Here is a 19,614-nt window from a genome sequence, read left to right as displayed (position 1 = left end):
CGGATTGATTATAAAAATTAAGTCAAAAATTGGAGTTTTGAACTCCAAATTCGAAAACAAATACAAGAAACGTCAAAATCTCCGATCAAAAAAATTTTTTACATAAAAATTAAAATCTTATAAACTTGTCGTTTCCTGATCTCCTTAAATGATCTGTGCAACGGATTTCTGCAACGAATTTTTTTCCAGATAAATGCAATATGTTTGCAGATTATTTAGGGCAATTTTTAGTAAATATGTTTGCAAATTGTTGCTGAAAGCTACAAAAACATATCACAGAGGTGAAAAAAGAGATGAAGAAATCCATTCCACAGGTGATTTAAAAAAGGGGCCAGGAAAACGATAGAAATTATAAGATTTAGGGACCGATTGGCCGCATAACCGAAAACTGTTATGGCAAGGCTATGTTATGAAGAACTTTCCATACAAATTCGTTCTAATATTGACAAAAGCCATGTCGTTGCTGTGCAGTTAGGCGATTTTCTCAGGTTGTCAGATAGTAAGCATAACCTAGAAACCGCACAAATGTCAAAAAGCGATCTTAGATAACAGGACTTTCTGACTAAGCTTCATAACATACGAGTGACGTCGCAGTTTATGTGTAAAACGCCTGAATGCAAAGCAAACACATGACATTTCGACAGTATTCAGTATGATTCAGTAGCATAATGTATAGAAGTTGGAGCGTAACATTGCCTTGTTATAACATTTGTCTGTTATGGAGCAGAATCGGTACCTTAATTATCATGTAGATAAATTTCTAGATTAGAGATTTTGTTGTTTTTTTACTTTGCTCCAATTTTTGGAGATTATTCACAAAATTTGACTTTAGATTCGTGATCAGCGGTAAAAAAAATCATTGGAACACATATGTCGCACATCCAATACAGACAAATTTCATTTTGTGGACCTATTTAAGTAAACGTTATCAGCTTCTGATTTATTATACACTTTATTTATTTCCCTTTTATAATTTTTAGAATACCTTGACTGAAAAATCGAGTTCTATAATAGATCGATTCAATAATTGATTTGTCTTGAATACCATAAAAATAAAACTGAGCATTCACGAGCTATTACTAAATAATTCCAAACATGCTACTAGTCATCCGTGGCCTGATAAACTCATGAAAATAAAAAAAATCCTTCAATATCCTTTACACGGGTCCCCAAAAGTATCAATTAATCCACGCTCACCGCACACGCTCATCGACATTGCACCAACAGCCGCCGAATGTCTGCTGTTCGGTGTCGACGGTGCGGAAATCGCCTGATTTTTAGTCGACTTAAGCTGATGTCCAGACTCACCGGCGTCCAGGTCGATAGTGCTGTGAGGAGCTACGGCCAGACTGTAACGTTTGTGCAGAGAACCGGATCGTTCGGAACCGGGAGTCACTGAGCGTCTAACCGGACGCACGGGAGGGTTAGAGGCAGCACCAGGTTGCTCGGTCCAACTGAACACCTCGTACATGGACGTGGCCATACGGTCTGATGTCGCAAATCAGGTTTCGGGGTAAAGGTTAGACTCATAGAAATTTTTAATTTTTAAGCATGCGGGGGTAAAGGTCCGGTAAACGTGCAATTGGGGTTGTAAGAAATTGTAATAAAAATTTTATTGGGTTGTTCGGAAAATAATTTGGTATTGGTGGCAAAGTGCTGGCTAAAGAATAAATTTTTGATAGTTCTAGTGCTTGCCAAAAATTGATTTTTAGAACTTTTATCGATTCAACGATATCGTGAATTTGCAACTATAAAGATCATCACATGCGATTAGCTTTCCAAAACTGAAAACTGAAAACCAAAACTTCGGTGCAAATCCGAAATAAAAATTATCGCGTTGAAATTTTCCAAACTAGTTCTGGTGTACTGGCAACTTATCTTATTTATAGACACGTATAAGCCAGTCCTCGGATAAAATAGCTGTATTATATTACAAGTCTCTAATGTTAAGTAGACGCATTAATTGGTAGTCCCGTAACTGCCAAAAAGCTACCAGTTCAGTCATTCAGTAGTCATACCTTAAAAGTTTTCTGGGAGTTTTGAAAATTAGTGATTTTATAGATTTTAATGTGATCTTTACGAATTTCAACTTTGCGACCTCGAATTTTTGCCGTTACCGCCATATTGAAAAAATTGCGTAAAAGATCAGTTTTTTAACGATATCTTTTTTCCGACTCATGTTGCAATAAAATATCTATATACAAAATTAAACTAGACAAAATTTCCTATAATTTTTACAATAACTTTTTCTGTAAAATCAGTAGTTTTAGCGTACGTGCGCCGCAAAGTCTTTGCAGCTCGCGCCGCCATTCGGACCTCCCGGTATTTGACCGCTCATATCAAAACCTATAAAATTAGCAATTTTCAAAATTTCCAGAAAACTTTTGAGGTAAGAGCTTTTTTGATGACTGGTCTATATGTCTATGATGCTTATTCAAACGTTTTTCACAATGTCAACTGTTAAAAACTAACCTCCAAATGGCACAAATGTCAAAATATAATATTAGTTTGACTTCACGCAAATTTTATTTGTAGGTGCAACAAATTGTTGCGGGAAGTAACACATAAGAAAAGTCTAACTAATATTTAGACAATTTAAACATTTGGAGGTTATATTTAGTAGTTGAAATTGAATAAAATGCTCGAAAATACATCATAGACATAGGCATTTTTCACAGTTTCGTTTTGACTATCAACTTATGCGACTAATCAACATAAGAAACCCGTAACATAACATAGCTATTTTATCCGAGAATTGGTCCAATAGTTTAATTTTGGATTGAATACTATTATAAACTAATCTGAAGTAAATAGTTAAAATATTAGTAGAAGTCTCTTTTTTCTCTCTGAATTTAATTGAATCTCAATTTAAAAAAGTGAAACAATTAGGCATTTTCCTACACATTTCTTCCTCAATTAGATCGCAAAATAGTACAGCATTTATGTGTTAAATTATGAATTAAAAATCTTTGTTTTGAAAAAATTACTTTCCGAACAACCTAAACTATTTAGTCTGCAAAAACTAATTATCTTTCGTTAATCACTATAGTTTAAGATCGTTGAAAAATATTTAAAGTTTAAAAAGTTAAATATATACTCAATTTTAATAATAACGACGTGGAATCATATTTTGCAATACCTGCTACGTTATTTACAACGTTATTCGAAATGCGGTGAAGTATCTCAACTTCAGTAAATATAGTAATTCTAGCAAAATAATCAAAAATTCGAATAAGTCATTATATTTGAGCTTAAAAATCAATGGTATTAAAACGTTACGAATCATAAACGTAAAAACATCCAATATTGGGAAAAATTAATGGGCAAACTTTTATTACTTAGTTTAATAGATCAATAAAAAATCATCGCTATTTATTCCTATATGTTTTCTATATGTATTTCTATTAATATAACGACGTTGCACCTATATGTTTTCCAGAGATCCTATCACTTATTCGGTCTGATAAAACGATGATCTAGAGGACAGAATTTCTTTATAATAATAATTTAGTTACTTTCATTTATAAATTTGCCATGGAAAAGTACGTGAAACGACTGCAGATAAGTCTTTATAATATAATTTGGAGCATTATTAAATATATACAATCGAGTATGTATTTCACATAATAATACTTAATATGTATAGTGCACATGTTAGAATGTATTTATACGATGGGATTATATTGCTACTTGTTATTTATGAGTTAATAGCGATGCTCTACTATTTTAGCATGTGTTCTGTTGGAATACACATTCATAATACACATTCTGCGGTAATTTGGGTATATATTATTAGTATATTGTAATTTCATTGTCGTTATATTATAAACTTTTCTAACAAAATTTCACTATCTAAACATAATGATGCATTGAATAAAAATTATTTGTTGATAAAAATATATTTAAACAAATGAAAAGCATAAACGATGGCTTTTTATTGTAAATCTAACCTACGAAACTGTCGTGGTACTAAAAATAATACTATATATAATATTAAAATAATAACTTATAAAAATTACTGAATTGTATTGGAGTAGCACTGAGGAGAAAAAATAAGTGTGCATCAAAAAAATATATGATAAAAAAATTTCCAACGAGCATAAATCTGAAATTATTTGATCAATATTTTATATGAAATCTACCGAAAATTGATAGATTTCTTTTTCCCCAACGTAATATTATATTGATCCAAAACCTGAACGATGTACGATCTGACCACCTTATTTCAAACAATTTTCTTGACTTTTAAAAAAGACAGTTTCGTACGAACGATCTAACATTTTTCCTTTTTCTCTAATCAAACCAAGCAGTAAGCAACAAAACAATACAAATAATTTTCCAACTGACCTTCTCCTGGCTGTCTGTCCAGTCCGCCTGCGCTCGTGGCGCGTTTTTTGCTTCCGTCCAGCTCGCGTTCTGATGACCTCCTAGTCAAAGGCGCCGCCGTGAACGTCACGTTGGTCGTAGATGTGGCTCTGAATTAAAAACACAAATAGTAAATTAATAACCAATAAATAAACAATATGAAACAGTAAAACATTATAACATTGATATTGAATGAAATAAATTTAACGTCGTGATTTGGGCCTGATTGTAGTAAGTTCATGCGGTAATAGATGTTCGAATTTGGAATAATGACAAGATGAAATTGGTTACATATTGTGTGAACCGAGAGTGGTTTCTACTTAGAATGCTGTGTTGTAAACAATTGTAAAAATTTAATAAACTTGTCATGATTAATAAACTTCAAAGCACACAGAACTAAATTATGTGGTAGCACGAGGTGTGTTCAAAAAGTACTCGGAAGTTTTAAATTTCTCGGGTCTGGGGAGTCTGATCGCCAAAACTTTTTGTTATTGCGGTGGTATATATTCCCCTAAAATATGATGAAATTTTCAACTGTATTCACTGTTTACTTTGTCTGTGATAGTCACTAAGGTTTGACGTGTTTGTATGGCTCTGCGATGCATGCTATTGCTGATTATTTAAACAATAGGAGAAAAATGCAGTCCTTTTATGGGTTAGTCCAACATTGGAAACAGGAAAAGGTCAACCAGAGCCGCATCTGTTGAATATAGAGGTTGGGGGACCGTATGGCTTATGGCAAAAAAAATGCGAACAAGCAACAATGAATGACCAAGTGCGTCAGCAGTTTTGGAATAAATCTAGCTGCCACTTGTTTCATGTCCAAAACATTTGAAACAATGGGCAATTCACATGTCAACTTCATCAGCAACTTCTCTTATTGTGATTCGGCGATAATTCATAACCATTTTTTCCACTTTTTTCACATATTTATCGATTATTGACGTGTTGGGTCGACCGGAGCTCGTGAGATATTCGTCATCAATGTCTTTGCGACCACCGGTAAACACTTGTTTACCATATGATATGTTGATGCAGATACTTGAGCCGTATCTGTTTAATATGGAGCACGACTACAGTATTGGTATGGCAAAAAAATTACCAACAAGCAACGAAGAGTGACCAGGTGCGTCAGCAGTTTTGGAATAAATCTAACTGCCACTTGTTTCATGCCCAAAACATTTGAAACAGTGAGGCAATTCATATGCCAACTTCATCAGGAGCTTCTCTAATTGTGAGTCGGCGATAATTTATAACCATATTTTCCACTTTTTTCCACTGACGTGTTGGGCTGACCAGAGCGTTCCTCATCATCAACGTTTTTGCGACCACCGGGGTAAACACTTGTTTTTTATAGCAGGCTCACCATGGACTTTTTGTAACATTTCACACACTTTGTAACACTTTATTTAATTTTTTACGCAAAATTTAGTGAGAATTCTTTGACTCTTCAATTCTTCCACCAAGCAAAAATGGCAAACAAATACGTTAAACCTTAGCGATTATCACAGACAAAGTAAACAGTTAAGATAGCTAAAAATGTCATCATACCAACATGTATACCAACACAATGAATTTTGACAAGAGACTCTCCAGACTAGAGAAAATTAAAAATTTCTAGTACTTTTTGAACACACCTCGTATATAAAATATTAGTGGATACATACTCATAACAAGAATACACTAAGATTTAAAAATAATATTAAACTATAAATGCAATTATTAATTAAAATCATTATATATTAATACAAACATCGAATTAATAAAAATATATTATAGATGCAAGTCAAAATGAAAAAAAAATCTAAATTATTTAGGATAGAGTCAAGAACTTACGTTTGCGTTCTTTGAAGATCAAAACCGAATGCAGCAAGCGTAAATATTTGATACGATTAGAAACAGACTTAGTAGATTGTAAAGTGATGAAACAAGCGTCCGTTAGGGGGCGTCGAGTTGAAGTTCGTTTTAATTTCGGTATTTCAGTCTATTACATGGAATTTCGATCCACGGTCCATTTGTGAATTGGGTCGAATTTGAGTAAATTTAATTAGAACCGTTATCGCTCTCTTACCGCGCAGACTGACGTTTGGGAACACCGCAAATCACTGAACGGGGAGATCTTAATTGCCGTATCGAAATAACATCGAAATTGCATTATATTACCGAGATATTGTCGGATGAGGTGCAGATAAGGAGATCGACGCGTACCGTGAAATTTATCAAATTTTGGAAGTGAGAATTATCGAAATTCGAAATTAGGTTCTAATTAAATTGATAATGAGGAATATGAAAGTGAAAAATGAATGTACGAATGAATTGATTTAAATTGGCAGTGTTAAGTTATTAAATTAATCCTTTCGCTACGAGAGTGTTTTCCGCAGGAGTGATTTGTATATTTGTTAATCATTATCGATATAGTTGTACTTAAAAATTAAAAATTACACTTATAAACAACGAAAAACTACAGTAACAAATTGGATTCATCAATAATTTAATTCAGAGTGATAAATATTGAAGCAAAATTCGTCACACTGGTTGTCGTCTATAGGTGACGTTCGCGCACACAAGCAGTCAAGCGGATGTCGTCCATAGATGACCCTCGTAGCGAAACGATTATTATCAATAATCTAATGGCTAGTATTTGTTGCACAAAATATTTTTCGATTTTCCAATAATTATCGATGGATGCATTTAAAAATTAAACATTACTAAAAAAATTTATATGAAATTTAAATTGGAGTGATAAATATTGAAGCAAAATTCGTTATATAGGAAGCCGCGAACAGGCGATATTCTTACATACAGGACGTCAAGCGATTATTTTCAATAATTTTTAGCTTTACAAGTCAGTAAAACGACCAATTATTTGTTATATAAAATATTTTCAGATTTTCTAATCATTATCGATATAAATGTATTTAAAAATTAAATATTACACTTATTAAAAATTGCAAACCAATTAGAAATTAGAATTCTAAAAGATTTAACTCAAAGTGATAAATATTAAAGCAAAATTCGTCACATTGGATAACGTCAAGTGGATGTCGCCTATAGACGACGCTCGCAGTGATAAGGTTAATTTCAATAACTAAATTTATCAATTTTAATAACATGTTAAGTATGTGATTCTAAATTTTAAGTCAAGTATGTGACTATAAATATTTTAATATCTCAATAAATTAATTTTTTTTTTGTCTGAATTAAAGTGATTGAAGTAAGGGGCCAATTCTCCGATAAAATAAAAATGTAATGTAACACTATGTTATGGGTCAATCTTCGTATGAATTGGTAGTAACGATCTGTCAAAAAGCTATGTTTTTGCTGTGCGATCAGGCGTTTTACACATAAAATTAACATTACGTTAGAGTTATCAAGAAGGCGTTAAAAAGATGCACTTATGATAAAATTGTTATTTGACGTTTGTGCGTTTTGTAGGTTAGAGTTAAACTGTGAAACGCCTGATCGCACAGCAAGTACATTTTTATTTTGATTGACCAATTCATACGAAGACAGACCCGTAACATCGCATTACAATAACATTTCCATTTTATGAGAGAATAGGCTCCTAAATCTCTGTGCTGACACAATATGTTTTTATACTACAAAATTCACCCGACGAAATTATTGCAGCATTTCACATTTGAACGTACTATTAGCAGTTTTTTAAATTTTATTTTAAGTACTACAAATTCAAATTTACTTTTCCGGAAATTACTCACATCAATGAAGAAATACCAAGATTGCAAACGGTATTTCCCCCGCTGCAAAAATGATATTTTTTCCAGAGTGCAACATATCAAATGTCATTTTTAATCAAATACATCTATAAATAAAAATACAACTTGTAAGCACAAACGCGGATATTTTTCGTAACTGTTTACGCTACGTCGATATTTATGTACGAGGAACGTTCTGGTTTATAAATAGAAACACAGGCAAGTAAACATAGAACCGAAAGGTTAAAAAACTTAAGAAAAACATAACGAAAATGCATTTATGAACACGTAAGTCGAACATGAAAAAGATACTTTTTGGCTCAAAAATTAAACAGAGATATTTTAATATCAGAAATTGATGAAAATGAGGGAAAAACGCCATCCAAATTATCCACCCATAGATATAATTAGAACCCTTTCTATTTCGATAAATATTGGTATGTGAATTTTTTTAAGAATGGTCGAAACTATTCTTGTTTTTGTCCCATGAATATAATACACTGTTTTCTATTTTTATATTACATATAGATGTACTGACATAAAAAATATCTAATGAAAAAATATTTGTACCCAAGAGAAGACCAATGTACCATTATGTAGTATACATATTATATATTAAAATATATCTTTTTTTTAATTGAAAAAAACTTGAACTTGAAAATGAGGGAAAAATACAAGGCAAGTAATAATAAAAACAAAGGTAAAAATTGTGAAAATTCTAGAATAATAAATATTTTCCAAATTAGAATTCTCAATAATTTAACCAAGAGTGATAAATGTTAAGGCGACATTCGTGTACGCAGGTCATCTCAAGGTCAGGATGTCGTCTATAGACGACGCTTGTAGCGAAAGGGTTGATATATTAATTAAACATGGATTATATACTAATACAAGGATTTTAAGAAATATTTAGCAATAAATAAAACATTCGATGGCTCAACCTATTTCAAATTTATCTTTCACACGCCGCCTAATTTATATTACAATTGCTGATTATTCCTTAGTACGTTTAGATAATTTCGGTTAAAAAGAAACAAAATTTTGGGCCAACACATGCTTTATAGTTTTAGGTTAAAAGATGTAAATATTTGTGCCTGCTTTAGGCAAGAAACTGCATTTATCACTCAACATCGCACGTTCCATGTTTGTATTCGTTACGTGCGAAGGAAATAAATACATGAAGATGGACTGAATTTCGAAAATGTATTTTTTATAACTATAGGGCGAATCTCGAATAAAATAGAAATATTATACGGGGGTATATTTGTATGAGTTGACAGTAACAAAAGTCATATTTCGAATTCCGAGCTTCTTACCTAATGTAAGCTTAAATGACTGGACTAATAGCTTTTTGGCAATTCGTTACTACCAATAAATACAAATATAGACCCCCGTAACATAACAAATATTTTATCTGAGATTTGGCCTGTATGTACGTCAAGTTATGGATACGTTTACATTACAAAAACAACAAATCACAAATAGTTTTTCGGAGTATGGTGGTTCATGAAGCATAATTATACATCAGTTGACTTTATTTGTTATTAGTCATCAGATTGCAAAGTTGGATTCGGTTAGTCTTATGATAGTAGTTAAAAAAATTAATAAGGTTATAGTCCAGTCATTTAAGCTTAAATTAGGTAAGAATCTCGAAATTCGAGATACCCAGTTGTAAGCCTGTAAATACTTATATATTGACATTTAAAAGTTGTCTCAAAACTACATATGGTAGTAACCCACATATGGACAACTTTAAGGTGTCAATATACAAGTATTTACAGACTTACAGCTGGGTATCTCGAATTCCGAGGTGAACTTACTATAATGTCTGGACTATTAGTGCACAAATCAAAAATACTTCAAAGCTATTTACAAAACAATGTATATCAATATCAATTATCATTTACTACTGACCTTCTATGTCCCCAGAAGGATCCACCAGTGTCTGCTGGTTCGAGCATACGCGGCGTCGAGCTTCCGAACGCGAAGACGATATTGCTGCGGTCGTTCCTGCGCTTCGTTTCCATCCTGGCCTCGCGTTCCTGGTTCTTGCGCAGAATCGCCTCGCGTCGGTCGCGCTCTGCTTCCCAGATCGCCTTCTTGCGTTCTTCGACCTAGAATTAGGATGGACACATTGGAAAATGAGATAGGTAAATATTACAATGTACAAGAAAAAATTAGAACAGGCAGTGTATGGAAAATACAGATCTATGGTCTGCCAATAAACCATGAGTTTTGGTTAATCCTTTATGGGCCGAATTTTTGTTTTAAATCCAAAGAATTAGGTAAACACAAAATCAGTAAATATAAGCCTGTATATGCAAATAAAATACAAAAAATTTAGTTTTACCAACTTTATTGGTATTAATGAATTATGTGACTTTCAAGTCACAGCGGCCTATGATGTTCGCACTTCTGAGTATGAAAATGTTATTACAGGTTGAAAAGTCTACTAAAGGCCATGAATATTGATATTTGTTATCTTCGCAACGTTATAGAATTAAGATTTATAAATCACGAAAAAGGCCATGTTTATTTGGTGAAATACTAAAATTTTGAATGTGACCTGCATGTCACTTGAAAGTTACGAAAGCCCATAGAACCCATTCTTGAAAATAATACGAAAAACTGCTGAAATTCTGTATATGCAAAATGCTAATAATAAAATATTCTCATAATAAAGAGTAATTTTCTGTTAAAATCAGTTTTTTTACTATATCGATCATAGGATCATGTGTTCTTTGAGCTGTGATTAGCTGACTGACATTTATAATTTAATATTTTTTATGAGAAAGCAACTAACGCTACAATGGTTATTAGTATTATCAAATTACTTATTCGATATATTTTAATAATGATTTTTGGTTGAAAAGCCTAGCAAAGGTCATGAATATTAATATTGGTTTTCCCGACAATGTTATAGAATTAGAATTTATAAATAAAAAAAAACATTATTGTTTGGTGAATTGCCGAAAAAATTGGAATGTGACCTGAAAGTTACGAGAGCCCATAAAAGGTTATGATTGGAAAAAAATTAAATATCTGCTGAAATTCTGTATATGCAAAATCATTCAAAATGTCGATACGTTATGATTTCTCATAATAAAGGACAACTTTCTGTTAAAATCAGTTTTTTTTACTATATCGATCAGAAGAGTATGGGTTCATTGAGCTGTGTTTACATTTATAATTTGTTTGATAGAATTTATAATTTCTATGATAGAGCAACCCCGTAGTTAACCACATTTCTTCAAATATCTATTTACTATATATGTATTAAATATGAGTATCTAATAGTAATAATTTGTCTGTTATGCAGCAATTACCACGAAAGGCGGCTTTCACATAGTTATCGTTAAGATCTATAGCCTCAAAGAAAAATTTAATGCTTGATATCGAGCTTGGCCAAAATGAATGTGATGCCGAAATCGAACTCAATTAAAATCACAAATAGTAATAAATATTTACAATGTAAATTAGACATTCTGCAATGTTGCAAGAAAATGGATCAATTGACCGAAATCTCATGTGACACATGGCACTTAAAAAAGATTAATTTTGTGTTGTTATGATTATGTTTTTTTAATGAGAAAAACACGTTTAAGTTGTTTATCAATTAAAAAGCAAAAAGAATAATATCAATCCGTATTTAAGCTTTAAATAACATTATAGTACGGTTCATGAAAAAAAAAATCTTTCCAACTATAGAAGGATATCATTTATAAATATAGGAAGAATATCATTTATTAAAATAATAGTTCTCTATTTGCGAACTATCAATCATTTATATTGACTACATAATCGTTAGCATTTCCCAGACGTAATGGAGTTTCGCAGTAATCTAAATGCAGATCTTACAAGATCTGCTATGTATGATCTGTTATGGTTAGCTCCCATGTGCTCAAATCCTTTGACACTTTGTCATATCTAGTTCACATCGCACTCAAGTGATTTGCGACATGTTCAATTTATATCAATATCTTGCATCTTTATTCTGGAACGCAGAAGGCTGTTTCAAAGCGATAAACACAATTTGTCGTTACGTTAAAAGCTTTTATGATAACATAATAAGAGCAAAAATACACCAGGAAGTGTATTTTAATGCAATTAATATTGTTTGACGTGATTATTTGGAATTTTGTTTGATGCGTGGAAAATGCCATACACGGAGATAGGGAAATAAAGATGCAGACATAGACGTTTTCTCAATATTTTTTGAAGTAAAACTTCTTTAGGCGCAACGAGGGGGTAAACTCAGCCAAAAAAACCATCATTAGGACGGAAGTGCGTTACGTAAAAAATACTGATTGGTCATTGGCCATCGAAGTGGTCATTCTAAACGAGTTGATATGATTGATCGAGATCGCCTCGTCACGTGATATCTTTCATTCTATACTTCAAATATCAAACAACCAATGTCAAGGTTATGTCGAAATCTAGATTTAATGAAAATCAAAACCATAATACATCGTCGTCATAAATAATATTAATAAGAAAACAAATTTAACATCTAAAAATGTCGTGCTGTTTAAGAAACGTAAGCTTTAATTTTTTTATCCATAGTTGCTATATATCTTCAAGGTAATTAAAATCCAAATAATTTTATAGGCAAGACAGATTAGTAGTAGACCTCAGCAGTATTTATTGCTACAGATATGTATATAGGTTGCCATTCAGCTGATCAAGAAAAATATGTATGTCAGCAATTCCATAAAAATTAAGTTATTGATACAGGAGGGTTGTTATAACAACTGATTCTGATGTAAGTGATGATTTAGTTCACGCTGTTTTGGAAAGTTAGTAGAGTGGCAATAACGATGAATAACTAGTGGGGCGCATGGCATCGTGCCTTAGGGCAAATTGCTGGACTTCCCGTACCAAAAATTATTAGTTTTTTAAAAACGATTAACATCGTTGAAAAAAATTTACTTCGAAAAAATTAGATTTTTGAGAAACTATAAATTTGACAAAAAATTACTTTTTTTTGAAAAAAAAAATGTTTTCATTATTTTGACATATTTTGGAAATTTTGAACTTTTTTTCAAAGCAATCGTACTGCTTTAACTGCATAGAGACAAAATATCGAAGCGTAAACATTGGTACGAAACCCATAGGAATGTAAAAAAAATTATACTCATTATTAAAATCTCTATAAAATATCTGATAATTTGATGTGCATATGTCTAATGATCATTTTTGACCGCCAAATGGCATTTTTTTTACTTTTTTTACAAGATATCCAAAAGCGCTAGACCTGGCTTCATGAAAATTTGATCAGTTCTTCATCTTGTTAATACAAGTAACATGTTGTTTGAATTACTCAAATCGGACGCTCCGTTCTCTTAAAAACTGGGTTACCGTTTTTGGCATTTTTTGCCCCATATCTTCGGAACGGCTAGACCTGCCTGCGCCAAAAACTAATCAGCAGGTCTACTTATCAATACGAATCGAATGTTTTTTGAATTATTCAAATCGCTTTATCCGTGTTCCCGAAATCGTCGACGAAAATTTGTATCCGCACACATACACACATACACACACACATACATCAATTTTTTTAAGGTATGCCAAAATGTTCAGAAGGTTTTGAAACGTAAAGATAAATAAAAATTTTCATTTTCGATTTTTTTGCGATTACTGTAACTTGCCCTACGGGAAGTTAAAAATAAAACCATATGTAACACTTTGTTGACCGATCACGAGTTTTTTTATGGCCGAACACTGCTGACCGAAACTAACGGTTATGTACCATTACATGTAGATGATTGTTTTAGAGCTTTTCATACGAAAAAAATGTCAAAAGTTGAATAAAAAATAAAATTTATTATTTCATTGTTTTACTTCCATATTCTATTGCGAAATTAATATATAAAACCCAAGAAGAATGGTTTTGTTCTTCAGTATCAGCTCGAACACATCACTATTATTGATGGAGCTTTCTTAAGAATTTAGACAATTTCCTGACTGAACGTATGTATCTCGCTTTAGATATCTCTGGTAGTAAGCGAAACGATATTTTAAATTCTTATTCTTTTTTTACTTAATTGTCATCTTGTGCAATAGCAAATAAAGTCTAAACTTTTTATATTCATATAATATATATAAGTTGCTGCTATATAAATCAATTATTAAACCAATCTGGACCTACGGAATTGAGCTCTGGGGATGCGCTTACAAATCTAATATAGCTATAATGCAGAGAACTCAGTCAAAAATTTTACGTGCAATTCTTAATTCTCCGTGGTACGTGACAAATGAAACCATTCACAGGGACCTCAATATGAAAACGGTGCAATTAACGTTCAAAGAATTCAAGGAAAAATACATGCGCAAACTGGACTCACATTCGAACCCTTCTATAGTTGACATTACTCAACCTTTTGGAATGAGGAGATTGAAACGACAATGGCCTTTCGACTTAGTCTTCGATTAGGTCTAATATAAAATCATATAATTCTGAGAAGTTCTCATTGGAGTTCTTCTTAGACATCGCTCTTAAAATATTGTCATTTTAGCTTATAAGAATGTTTATGTATTTCTGATTGCTAAATAAAAGTGAGTAATAAAAAAATATATATATATAATATATTCTCACCTGAGAGCGCCTGTCATTATCCCTCAGCCGCATCTCCTCGATCCGTTTCCTCCTCTCTTCCTCTTTCTGTTCCCTGAACCTCTGCGCGGCCAACGCTTGGGCCCTCAGCTCCTCGAGCCGACGCTGGCGTTCTTCCTGCTGCCTGTCGCGAACGTGCCGCAGTCGCTCGTCCGTCGCGGGACGGTCGCGAGACCCGGCCGCCGAAGCACCACCTGAATCGGATTGGAAATAGTTAGATGGATAGAAAAAAATTCATATATGTCAAATGAAGCGAGTGTACTAATATGTAGTAGATAAATTGGATACAAAATGTTGAAAAAATACGGGGAAGATTTTGTCGTAAGATAGACCGATGTTATGTTAATGCTATGTTTTGTAGCAGTTTTCATACAAAATGGTACTAAATACTGTCAAATGCTATGTGATTGTTGTGCAGTCAGGCGTTTTAGACAGAAAACCTGGCCTAGAAAACGTATTAATGTAAAAAAAAAACTATGTTATCATAACTAGATCTTTGAAACATGGCTTGATAACATATGAGTGAAGTTGCATTTTATGTGTCAAATGCCTTATGTACAGCAAATACAAGGCATTTTGACAGTATTTAGTACCATTTTGTATGAAAACTGAAACGTAGCATACCCTTGCCATAACATTGGTCTTTTTTACGACAGATAAGGTCCATAAATAAGTAACACAATGCTAGGAAGTTATTGTCAATTTATATACAAGAACAACATATATGTCTTATGATTCCTAAATGTAATTATTTTCATAGATTGCAGAATAAAAATAAAAAAAAATAAAAAAAATATCTTATGATTTACCATATTTGCTTTTCACATTATGTAGTTTATGTGTAATTTATTATGATTTACAGAATTGAATAAATCAATGCGCTTTTGCCAGATTTAATTGAAAAAAGAAGAAATGTATGTGGGTGTGCTAGAATTTTTTTGTAACAGAGTAAGTAGTAACAAGTGTTTTTTAATAGGATCTTAAACGATATTAAAGCATGTTTTGTCTCGATTGGACATGTAAACCGAACTGCATAATATTGTCATAGTTACTGTCCCGCAGGCCGATGCAGTAAACAGAACTGTGCAGGTGCGTCATTTCTGACAGGTGACATAAAATTGAACTATCATTTATATCATTTACAATTTCGGTTAGCGTTATTATTATCGACTAATTTTGAATTTTATATATCTTCTTTCGTTTAAAATTTATCAAACTTTAATAATGTGTAATAATTTTTGTGATTGTTATATTATTTAAGTTATCTTAATTAATGTAAAAAAATCACACCTGGGGTTTGTTGAAACAAAACCTTGTGGCTAGTCGTAATTTACAAAAATTATATACAGATTCAAGTGAAGAAGATTGAATGAATTATATAGTTTGTAGGATGTGGGCACATGTAAATTCTGTTACAAGAGATACTATAGATTTTATTTGTATTATTATAATAATTATAGTTTACGTTGATTTATGATAAAAAATTATATTATAGGTGACATTTTATATTTTATTTGTATTAATTATAGTTTACGTTGATTTATAAAAAGAATTACAAGCAAATCTTTTTTTTAAATAAGTAAATAAGAAATTATCTGAGGTATTGTTGTTCTATTTTGTCGATAATACTTGCCCCGGTAGATGTTACAACTAGCCCTAAACACGGGGTAAATTTTAATACCGGATTTTTTCTAGAAAATAATTTATTGTAAAATAATGAACAATAGTTATGAAATTATTTTCACTTTTATTTGTTAGAGGAATAGATAAAACATCTATTTACCTCTATTTCATAGAAATATAATCAGAGGATTTCTAGATATATTATTTAAAAAGAACTGTTACCAAGCCCCTAGCACCGCCACATAACTTACTTTCATATGATTATTATTGAAAAGCTATGAATCTCTAACATAAATTTAGAAACTTAAAAAATCGTAACAAGAAAATAAACTTTCTGGTAATGTTTTATCTAAATTATTTTTATATGAAAATTTCTGTGTTAATTGCATCAGTACAAAGGCTTCAGTTCGTTCGAATACAAATATACTATATAAAATATCTAAAAATTCACAATAATAATACACACACATACTATAAATATATTAATTGTCAGAGTATTAATGGCAAATAGTTCAGCTCAGCTAAGTAATGAGACTTCTTTCTATATATGGTAAAATAAAAATGAATTTAGTTATTAAATGCGAGCAAAAATATCTGCCAATTACAAAATAAATCTGATCATTATAATGTAAAATATAATAAATTAAACTGACGAGCCAATCTCGAATAAAAAAAAATATGGTGACACTATGATACAGGTCTATGATCGTATGAGTTGGTAGTCACAAGCTGCAAAAAAGCTATGAATTTGTTGTGCCATCAGGCGTTTTGCACATATGTGACATTTGTGTCTTTTGGAGGTTAGGTTTTATGTGAAAAACACCTGATCGCACAGCAAATACATAGCTTTTTGACCCGCAACATAGCAATACCCTAACATTTCTAATTTATCCGAAAATTGGCCCCTAAATATATAATCAAGATATCTACTTATTGAAAATAAAATAAAAATAAGAAAAAGAAAAGTTTGAAGGCAAAAAACGCCCAAATCATAGTGACATGCAGAAAAAAAGTCAGACTTATTGTAGAATATGAAATTGATTATGAAGTTCAATACTTGGTATGTTAAGTTAAATATTAGATCATGAATAAATACAATCAACATTAGAATTAAATAGTTAATATTTTCACAACTGGGAATTGAAATCAGATCTAAATGTTCTAAATCGGTACAAAAATCACAAGTATGTAAGATTATGGAAAAAATACACAATATAACTACTATCTAAAATACAAAAGTCGAATTTCGAAAGTTCAAATTTCCGAACCTGGGTCGTTGTTTTCGGCATCGAAGTTCGTTGAACGTCTAACATCTGTGTTGTGGAGCCGCACACGAATAGAACAGAAAATACATCTTATCAGAATAAAATAGATAACATTTATAATATAAATAATATAAATTAAAACAAATAAAACAGTTCATAAATTCAAACGACACAAACACAAAGCAGAGCGAGACAAAATGCTGCAAGAGAATGCTGTTAGTTAATCAAAAATTCCTGTAAATCAATCAATATTATTATTCAGGCTGGGTTAATATAATAAAATATTTTCATCGATTAAATATCATTCTATAATACAATAATATACAATGGCAAATCGGAATGCATAATTAGTAAATGTATGCTAAATAAAAAGATCAAGGATTTTATAAAACGTCCTTACTAACGACAATATTTTTTTCTTTCACTTCAAACAGATGTGAAAATATCTGAAATAAAACAGAAATTCCACTTTTGGTTTTGATGTATTTTTATAATATAAATGCATTTTTTTCTTCAAATCAGAGATATCAATTTTAATATGCGTAAAAAAATTTTTAACACGTTAGTCGCCATATCAGTCATATGCGTCAGTCGATAAGAAACCGGTAAAAAATATTGTAACAAAATTAAAAATAAAATGTATATAATGCATAGCATACATATTACCAATAGTCAAGTAAAAATGTAAATTAAAGTTATTTAAATGGCTATGTATCAAATATGAAATTTGCGTTAGTTTCTATAATAAATTACCAAAAATATACTATGTTAATTTCGAACATGTCACTTGAAAATAATATACGATGAGATTTTTCAAATCACACACATTAGCAATAAGGATTTGGTAAGGAACACACACGGCAGAACGGCACGCGATTCCACCATAAGTCATAATCAATATAAGACAGCATTCTTACGTTTCACAGAACAATTTAATATAGTACTTTAATATTAGAATTTCTAAGTTTTATTAGGTTGGCAACTGAGTAAATGCGATTTTACTCTCAGACGGTTTCAATTTTAAGGTTGCTGACGTAGTCCAAATGTAAAATACCCTGAGTTGTTAATCAGTAAAAGAAGAGTTTTTTTTTGCGATTGCGTAGTTTTCGTTTGGCGTTGAAGATGAAAAATCAAATCGAAAATTTTTGTTATATTTGCTTCTTTATTTTTGCGAAGGTAAAACGGCATCTAAAGTTCACAAATTTTTTTTAGCTGTTTATGGTGATAAAGCCTTAAAAAACGGCAGTATCAAAATTGGTTTGCTAGTACTCATTCTGGTGATTTTTACTCAAAGATAAAAAATGCTCTGGTCGTCTAGATGATATCACTCTTACCACCGATCAATCTGATGTTTACATTGAGCAACTAACGAAATTAAATAACGCAGTTGAAGGCAAACTGCTAAATTGACAAATCGAAATGGCGATTTATTTCATTATTGACATCACATATCTTTGGCCACTCGGCAAAAAAAAACTGAAGCTTGTTGGGATATTTTGCCACATCCACCATCATCTTAACCATGCACCTTCTGATTACTATTTGTTTCGATCTATACAAAATTCCTTGAATGATAAACAATTTAATGATTATGATGATGTCAAATTGAACCTGATTCAGTTTTTTGCTAATAAAACCTGTAAGTTTTATGATAATGATGCTGCATAAAAGATAGCAAAAAATGACTTTGATTCTAGCAAAAATCCGCACTTACTTAGATGCCACCCGATAGTTCAATACACAATTTAGCAAGGCTTTTGACAAGGATTAAAATGATATCAATTGAATACGTTTACAATATGACTTAACATTATAATTGGGTCAATTGCAACAAGCTCGTTTTCACATTCCTTAAATCTAAGTTAATTCTAAACAATCCAATAACCGTATTTACTAAACATGAGGAAACTACCGAGTTAAGCATAACTTTTCATTATAAGCTTAATAACAATGATATTTTGCGAAATAAATTAAAAATGATCAAGGATTTCAATAGGAGACCGTAATATTGTGGAACCTATTATATAATAAA

General features: G+C 31.5%; 1 protein-coding gene across 1 annotated transcript in view; it reads right to left on the bottom strand.

Moving 5' to 3' along the window:
• Positions 1-1,147: 1,147 nt before the first annotated feature.
• The window catches only part of LOC113374762 (stress response protein nst1-like), a gene marked incomplete at its 5' end in the record, with an annotated part of 37,672 nt that continues 19,205 nt past the window's right edge, over positions 1,148-19,614 (bottom strand). Inside the window, 4 exon segments of the mRNA XM_026614733.1 lie at positions 1,148-1,488; positions 4,348-4,475; positions 9,996-10,195; positions 14,677-14,888. Coding sequence (XP_026470518.1) covers positions 1,148-1,488; positions 4,348-4,475; positions 9,996-10,195; positions 14,677-14,888 — 881 coding nt within the window.

The sequence above is a fragment of the Ctenocephalides felis genome, unplaced genomic scaffold (assembly GCF_003426905.1).
Source record: "Ctenocephalides felis isolate EL2017-DRISC unplaced genomic scaffold, ASM342690v1 CF-g0.4_SCAFFOLD_01886, whole genome shotgun sequence".
NCBI lineage: Eukaryota > Metazoa > Arthropoda > Insecta > Siphonaptera > Pulicidae > Ctenocephalides > Ctenocephalides felis.
The sequence above is the reverse complement of the archived record's forward strand: the minus strand, read 5'-3'. Positions and strand labels throughout refer to the sequence as shown.